The sequence below is a fragment of the Notolepis coatsorum genome (genome assembly GCF_963971535.1).
Source record: "Notolepis coatsorum genome assembly, chromosome: 1".
In the NCBI taxonomy this organism is placed as follows: Eukaryota; Metazoa; Chordata; class Actinopteri; order Aulopiformes; family Paralepididae; genus Notolepis; species Notolepis coatsorum.
Window position 1 is genome coordinate 119,389,813 of NC_140165.1, and position 8,771 is coordinate 119,398,583.

General features: G+C 43.3%; 1 protein-coding gene across 1 annotated transcript in view; it reads right to left on the reverse strand.

The window, feature by feature from the left end:
- Positions 1-7,888, reverse strand: part of LOC311248855 (calpain-2 catalytic subunit-like) — a gene marked incomplete at its 3' end in the record, with an annotated part of 14,856 nt that extends 6,968 nt beyond the window's left edge. Inside the window, exons 1-5 of the mRNA XM_084338085.1 lie at positions 7,326-7,888; positions 6,493-6,562; positions 5,826-5,944; positions 4,256-4,389; positions 1,722-2,145 (exon numbers count right to left, since the gene is read on the reverse strand). Of these exons, the coding sequence (XP_084194211.1) occupies positions 1,722-2,145; positions 4,256-4,389; positions 5,826-5,944; positions 6,493-6,562; positions 7,326-7,565 (987 nt within the window). The 5' untranslated portion in view covers positions 7,566-7,888. The remainder of the gene's footprint in view (positions 1-1,721; positions 2,146-4,255; positions 4,390-5,825; positions 5,945-6,492; positions 6,563-7,325) is intronic.
- Between the last annotated feature and the right edge of the window lie 883 nt (positions 7,889-8,771).

Here is an 8,771-nt window from a genome sequence, read left to right on the forward strand (position 1 = left end):
GATACGGACCAGCTAGCCTAGCTTAGCACAAATGACTGATACGGACCAGCTAGCCTAGCTTAGCACAAATGAATGATACGGACCAGCTAGCCTAGCTTAGAACAAATGAATGATACGGACCAGCTAGCCTAGCTTAGCACAAATGAATGATACGGACCAGCTAGCCTAGCTTAGCACAAATGACTGATACGGACCAGCTAGCCTAGCTAGTCACAAATGAATGCATACGGACCAGCTAGCCTAGCTTAGCACAAGATGAACTGATACGGACCAGCTAGCCTAGCTTAGCACAAAATGACTGATACGGACCAGCTAGCCTAGCTTAGCACAAATGAATGATACGGACCAGCTAGCCTAGCTTAGCACAAATGAATGATACGGACCAGCTAGCCTAGCTTAGCACAAATGAATGATACGGACCCTAGCTAGCTCTAGCTTAGCACAAATGAATGATACGGACCAGCTAGCCTAGCTTAGCACAAATGACTGATACGGACCAGCTAGCCTAGCTTAGCACAAATGAATGATACGGACCAGCTAGCCTAGCTTAGCACAAATGAATGATACGGACCAGCTAGCCTAGCTTAGCACAAATGACTGATACGGACCAGCTAGCCTAGCTTAGCACAAATGAATGATACGGACCAGCTAGCCTAGCTTAGCACAAATGAATGATACGGACCAGCTAGCCTAGCTTAGCACAAATGAATGATACGGACCAGCTAGCCTAGCTTAGCACAAATGACTGATACGGACCAGCTAGCCTAGCTTAGCACAAATGAATGATACGGACCAGCTAGCCTAGCTTAGCACAAATGAATGATACGGACCAGCTAGCCTAGCTTAGCACAAATGAATGATACGGACCAGCTAGCCTAGCTTAGCACAAATGAATGATACGGACCAGCTAGCCTAGCTTAGCACAAATGACTGATACGGACCAGCTAGCCTAGCTTAGCACAAATGAATGATACGGACCAGCTAGCCTAGCTTAGCACAAATGAATGATACGGACCAGCTAGCCTAGCTTAGCACAAATGAATGATACGGACCAGCTAGCCTAGCTTAGCACAAATGACTGATACGGACCAGCTAGCCTAGCTTAGCACAAATGAATGATACGGACCAGCTAGCCTAGCTTAGCACAAATGAATGATACGGACCAGCTAGCCTAGCTTAGCACAAATGAATGATACGGACCAGCTAGCCTAGCTTAGCACAAATGAATGATACGGACCAGCTAGCCTAGCTTAGCACATATGAATGATACGGACCAGCTAGCCTAGCTTAACACAAATGAATGATACGGACCAGCTAGCCTAGCTTAGCACAAATGAATGATACGGACCAGCTAGCCTAGCTTAGCACAAATGAATGATACGGACCAGCTAGCCTAGCTTAGCACAAATGAATGATACGGACCAGCTAGCCTAGCTTAGCACAAATGAATGATACGGACCAGCTAGCCTAGCTTAGCACAAATGAATGATACGGACCAGCTAGCCTAGCTGTTGGCCTCTCCCAGAGTGTTCAGCTAGGCTAGTGGTCCGTATACGCTTCCATTAATTTGTGCTAAGCTAGGCTTGCTTGCATATATATACGGATAGCTTTCTACTGAATGCACAGAGAGGAAAATTGGTATCTATCTTCTCGTCTGAAGAGCATTTGCCAAGATGTTGGCGTGTTCCTTTGAAAGAAGAAAGAAAAAGAGAGCGACCTACATCGATGGAGCAGCCCAGCAGGGAGCCCAGCCCCAGAAGAGAGCGACCTACATCAATGGAGCATCCCAACAGGGAGCCCAGCCCCAGAAGAGAGCGACCTACATCAATAGAGCATCCCAGCAGGGAGCCCAGCCCCAGAAGAGAGCGACCTACATCGATAGAGCATCCCAGCAGGGAGCCCAGCCCCAGAAGAGAGCGACCTACATCAATAGAGCATCCCAGCAGGGAGCCCAGCCCCAGAAGAGAGCGACCTACATCGATAGAGCAGCCCAACAGGGAGCCCAGCCCCAGGGCTTTCTGGAGGATCTTGAAGAGATGCGCCGGAGCTTTGGCCAACTTGTACATCTCCGATATTCCTCCTGTGAAGTCCACGAACCCTTCAGAGGTGGACCCCCCTTTGAGAGCCTCGTAGGAGCCGTTCACCCTGCAGGACACAAGGCACTGGTTATCAAAAGGACACTTATTGATCAGGTACATTGATAGTCCATCCAGTAGGGCTGCACCGAATGCTGCGAAGCTTCCATCATATAATGTTGACGTTTGAATTTTAAACCAACATTCGAAATTAAAATGTTTAATAATCTGATGGCTTGTCGTACAGAACTTGTAAGTCGCTTTGGATAAAAGCGTCAGCTAAATGACTAAATGTAAATGTAAAATGTAATAAAAAAAATATTAATTTGTTATATCATTTTTTTGTGTCTATTCAATCTGTTTAAACCAATGGGGGTTTTCTTCACAGTTGCAGTTAAAGATTAGGCTACACTAATATTATAATATTATACTATAAGACGTCACCATCACTTTCATACCAACCGTGCCCTTATTGGATTATTTATGTTGACGAAACTGATGAGTTATATTAATTAAAGAAAGTTGATTTAATAAAAAAAATACTAATTTAATCAGATTAATCACTTTATTCAAATTGAAGATTTAGTTTGAGAACAAATTTTAATAAAAAAAAAGTTTAAAAAGTTTAAAAAGTTTAAAAAAGAAAATGTATAGACATTCAAAGCTTCGTTTGAATACTTCAATAGAAGCTTTGAATGTTAAAAAAATGACATTCGGTACAGCCCTACCATCCAGGAAGAACATGTTGCACACTCCATTAGATAGATGCCATTTAGGTCCTCAGGCCTTATTCAAGATCAACAATAAGAATCTTAAAGGAACATGCCAACATTTTGGGAAATTAGCTTACCATCTTCTCCAGAGAGAGACAAGAAGATAGATACCAGTTTCCTCTCTGTGCGTTCAGTAGAAAGCTGCATGTTAGCCTAGCTTAGCACAATGAATGGAATGGCCGGTTAGCCTTCGGGAGAGGTGTTAGTTGGACAATGCCTAGGCTAACCGGCCTTGCCCTCTTCCATCCATTGTGCTAAGCTAGGCTAACATGCAGCCAGATAGTAAAAGATAATATAAGATAAGATATTGATCCCCTTGGGGGAAATTCAGGAAATTCATATCATTAGGTATAGCAGTCCCTATACGAGGTATTGCTGTTTTTTTCCCATCTACATCATCTCATGGAGCTGTAATTAACACCGCACAAGGATGCAATGTCATCGTAAATCACTGCTGGCCATATTCAAACGCATTAACTCTCAATAACTCTCAAAACGAAATGAATGTATTTATCATCTTCTCCAGAATCAAGACAAGAAGATAGAAGACACCAATGTCCTATCTGGCTGCAAGGGGAGCGTCTCCATGTTCCCCGGGTCCTATTTCCCCGCTGCATTCATACAGAAAACATGCACCATCCACACCCTCACACAACTCTGTCGCTAGTGTTCTTTTAGGAATAGAAGTTTAACATTTGAACCACACACACGCAATCAATAGCCTACCACCTACAGTAGCCAACAATATTATTCTCTTTCCTCCAGAAACATTCTCAATTCCATTTCTCTTGTTTGTGTCGCCAGATGATTTCCAAAAAAAAATAAAAAAAATTATGCAGTCATGCCATCACAAACATTTAAAGAGTACAAATAAAACAATCCCTGCACCAGAATGCAGGAAATGAAGTCTTTGTAACACAAATTTCCTGGTGGGGGACCCCTCGCTTAAAAAGTGGCCTGACTGGGGCTATATTTTGCACTATAATTTCCTGGCCTGAATGATTTCCCCAGTCCGGCCCTGCAGGTTAAAAGCCTCCAATGCTTATTAGAGTGTGTGCGTTTGAACTTTTACATGTTTCAATCATACATTTCCATTTATAATTTTTTTTTTTAATAATTACATTTTAACTTTTTATATACCTCCTATAATAGTGGGGGGGTCGCGGCCTGAAAACTTTGGGAACCCCTGGGTTAGGCTGCCTCCGCTGCCCACTCGATGGCGCTCACTGGCCCACTGTTTGAGAATGGCTGATCTAGGACCCGGGGAACATAGGACCCTTTTTTCGGGAGCGGGGAACAGAGAACCCGGGGAACATAGGGATGACCCCGCTCCAAGCTATCCAGGTAATAGGAAGTAATAGGAACAATACAAATAGGCAATAGAAACTGTAGGAATATTGTGTCTACTTAGCGTATGCCTTCTCCAGCAGGGCGCTCCAGAACTCAGCGCCCTCGGCTGAGTGGACAAACAGCAGCTTCCCGTCTCTGGTTGGCAGACGGTCATCAACCACCACATCCACCCACTCACCAAACTGCCAGAACTGGGGAACAGAATGACGTCGTATACAGGATCAACTCAGTGAGTGTAGTGCATCGGTCCTCAAAGTGGTTTCACTCGCCACGCTTATCTCCCCACCTACAGTATAAACGGTTATGGAAGTCTGAACTAAATCATATCTAACAACAACTATCTTCTCAGATGGGGGGAAAATATCCTATCAAATGGGTCCACGGCTTATTAAAAATAGACTGCTTTCATATAGCACTTTTATCCAAAGCGTGCCTCACATTCACCGACAGCGGAGGTGACCATGCAAGCTGCCAACCTGCTCATCGGGGGCAGTTAGGGGTTAAGTTCGACGCGCTGCCCGGGGGGAGCCGGAATCGAACCGGGAACCTTCCAATTACCAGACGAACACTCCACCTCCTCCTGAGCCACTGTTACCACATTTTCTCCTGCTGTGGTAAATTAGTTGGATAGGGGAATAAACTGTGCTCTAATTCATGGGATAAACTCAGTGCTGTATTAGTCGTTGGAGGATTTAAATCTCTGAATCTGGGATCATGTGGGTATATAGGATACTGTGATCCCCGATGACGTCCATATACAGTGTACTTCAATGGTAATTAGGCTGTAGTATACTATATGCTCTAATAACTGCCATTCAAACCATTTCAAAATGAGATTTGATTCAAATGTATTGTCATTATACAGCACAATACATACATATACATACACACCATCCAACCAGAGTGGATAAATTAATTAAACGTAAAAAAAAAAAAAAAAAATGAACTAAGAGTGTTTTGAACTTGTGACCACAGGCTCCACAGCCAGCTGATGAACGAGTTGAGCTAAGTCAGCAGATGTAAAAACTGAGTGACTAATCCATCATTTATAGTTGTGCCAATTGCGTTTGTCCCAAATCTTTAATATTGGCATTAATAAATCAGATGTCATGCTGATATGTCATGTTCTACAGTAGGGCGTACTACTGTGATACCCATTTCAAAGTGCGTGTGTGTGAGGCTCGCCCTCCGCTCTCCCCCTCTCCGCTCGTTCTCGCATTATTATTTCTACGCTACGCTCATAACTAGCGTAGGCAGGGGCGGTCAGTGGCCAATCAGAGCAACGCGGAAGGACAACTAGCTTGTGGAAAGTATAGAATAGAATAGAATAGAATAGAATAATGATTGACCAACCTGTAGGAGTCGCTGTTTACAACGACCAGAACACCACCCCACCGGCTTCCCTCCCGCTGACTCTGCCAATTGAGCCAGTATGACGGCCGACCAAGCCGGAGGCAACGCTGACAGCCGGATTCGATACCGGTGTCTCTTGCGTTGGTGACGAGTGCTTAGACCGCTGCGCCACCCAGCCGCCCTACCGTGTTCAAGTTTCAAGTTTTATTTTATTTGTTGCTAAAGCTCTGTAAAAATGCTAAAAATAAATCTTTAAAAAAGAAGTGCATTTGACCTGGAAGTGAAAGATCCCAGCATAGCCGTCGGTGAAGCCCTGTCCAGGAGGGACCACGCGGGCCAGGAGACGCTGGTCCAGAGTCAGAGAGGCTATGGCAGCCAGGAGCCAGCAATCACCTGGAATAGAGATAACGTACAGGTGTGGCCACAGGTAAGTATAGGCTGCAGTGTGATGGAAGCAGGGTGACTCAGAGCGGGGGGAGAGACTGCGTGTCAACATACATGTCAGGTTGGGACATGCGTTTTGTGGGATTTTGTGGTGGACCGGCGTACTGTAAATATTTTTGTATATGTTTGCATGGTTAACACGGAAGGAACATGAATCATGAATCATTTCTTGTACCCGGTTGCTCTGGATGAGGATTGAGAAACGCACTGTATGCACAATATGACACTATACAAACCACAGAAGTGATTGTTTCAAAGTCTAGACAGATGTATGATTTAAATGGTGGCCCATTGAGATTGGGCAAAATTAGTAATAGCTTTCTACTGTACATGTTTCCAATGTCCATCCATCTATCCATCCATCCATCCATCCAGCCATTAATATCCTGGACATTCCAGACCTTCATTAATAGATTGATTGATTGAGTAATTTATTGATTGATTCATTCATTCATTCATTGATTCATTCATTCATTCATTCATTCACTGTTACGCACCCAGAGAGCCTTGGCAGATATCTGTCCTTGTGGCTCCATCATCAATGAACTTCGGGTCGGAACACAATTCCTGTAATGATAACAAAGGAGAGAGGGGAAATATTTACCAGAAAAGAAAATCCATCTGCTATTCTGTATTTTCTATCAACAAGTCTCACTGCAAAAACAGGGATTTGATTTCAGGTGTCCGGATTTGCTGCGACTACAGTAGATTCAGGAGAAAGAGACAGTGTTTAGATGTGAATCGTCATTTTGAGAATAAAAACAACTATTGATGATTCTGATCCACATGCTTGTGAACTGAGTGGAGTATTATTCAATAGTCATTTTTACATGATAGAATAGTATTCAGTATGTCATTTTGTGATTTCTCTTAATTATTTTCTTAATAATTAGGATAATTTTTTTTTAATCTATGGTACCAATGTAGAAGACCTCATTTCTCGGTGGGATCTTAGGCCTGAGATATGGACTCAGAATTTCATTAGCCAATGATATTTTCAGCTGCCAAAATAGCTTTTGAAAATAGAAATGGCTCATTGAATACAGGTTGACTATACTGCACAAGTTGGCTAATAAAGATGACTAGGCCACAGTCAAAACCGATCAGCTCTTGGTGATTATTAATATTTAAATAATGAATTAACACACATTATTTCTCAGCACTATTCATTGACAGTTTAACAATAAGAAGATAGTAACTCTACATGCTAGCAGTATCATTATAATTTGTATGCATCTGTACTGGGGTTCATATATTATTCAAAGCATATCCCCATAGAAATGAATATCTTTTTATTCTATAGTATTTCAAGTTGCATGCTTCTTCTCACCTTGGGTCTCTTCCAGACCACATCCCTGGTCTTGGTTGAATGGCGTCCCAGCTCGTTGTAGCCAAGTGAAGCGCTTTCAGGTGGGAACAGCTCATCCTCAAACAGCCCACCGCTCCTCAGACAGCGCTGGCGCAGGGTCCGGTAGTCCTGCCGCCGGGAGAACTTCACCGCCCGCTGGTTGGTGCCGACGCCCCGCTCTCTCTCCTTCTGGTGCGCCAGGTGATCAGCCGTGGACGTCATCGATCCTGTCTTCTGAGAAAGATGGATGTGGAGCTGACTGAGATCTAGGCTTTGACGCTGGAATCCCTGTAGATTCTGGTACTGGAGTCCTGCCCGTTTGTGACTTCAGAACTGAAATTCGCTCAGCTGCAGAAAAGTTGAAGAGACAGACAATACCCACAGGACTTGGATGAGGACTTTGTGGACGTTTTGCCACTTTGCTTTACTGTCCACACATTTGGAGCAAGGCGCGTCAGCTGCAACAATGGTGACTTGTATGTTGATCTATCTTACTAACAGACAGCTGAATATAATTGTGACTTTTCTTTGCCCTCGGTGTGTGTTTCCCTGTTAAATGAAAGCAGGAGTGGGATGTCAACTGCTGATGCTGTGGCTTTTATTCCGCTGGCTCAGAGCCAGTGAGGAGAGACGCTGCAGGTGTGGCCTGTGATCAGAGTAAACAGAGCAAACAGAGCAAACAACAGCCACCCGATATACATCCTGACGCTCAAACCTTCCATCAAGACAAGGCACGTTTTTTTTACAGGTCGTCTCATTGTGATTGATGAGATATCTTTGTCAAGAGAGACCTGTGTAGACATACAAACACATTGGACAGTTCAGACATGGATCACAGTAGTTGAACAACAGTCAAACAAGTAGATCAAAGGATATCAAAAGAAATTATTACAAATCAACATTTAAACATTCAAGACTTTTTCTTAATGTTCTAACGGAATGAAATGTTATAATTTCAAAGTTTTCTTTTTGTAGAGAGCATAATAGCATTTAAAACCAGTTTCACCAAGCTCAGTTTTTACATGTGGTGTAGCTAAAGCTATAATCCTGTGACCTAGTGCCATAATTATGTGCTGCATTTAAAAGCAATCAATACACTGTACATTGGAATATTGACAAAGCCATACTTGGTAATTTACTGTACATTGGAGGGGGTTGTGTTAGGACATTTGCAGGGGCCATTTCGAATTGCAGTCTCCCGTAGGTGTTCTTTGAGAGTGTTTTTGAAAGTGGGTAGTGATTCACATTCCTTTACAGCTTTGGGTAGGGCGTTCCACATTGATGTGTCATAATTGCGAAACGTGTTTAGTCCCTTGTTTGAGCCGAATATGGGTTTCTTAAAGAAGGCCATCCCACTTTTTCAACACAATGGCATTTTATCTACAGTGATAAAACAGAATGCACTATGATACATAGCATCTGGGGGTT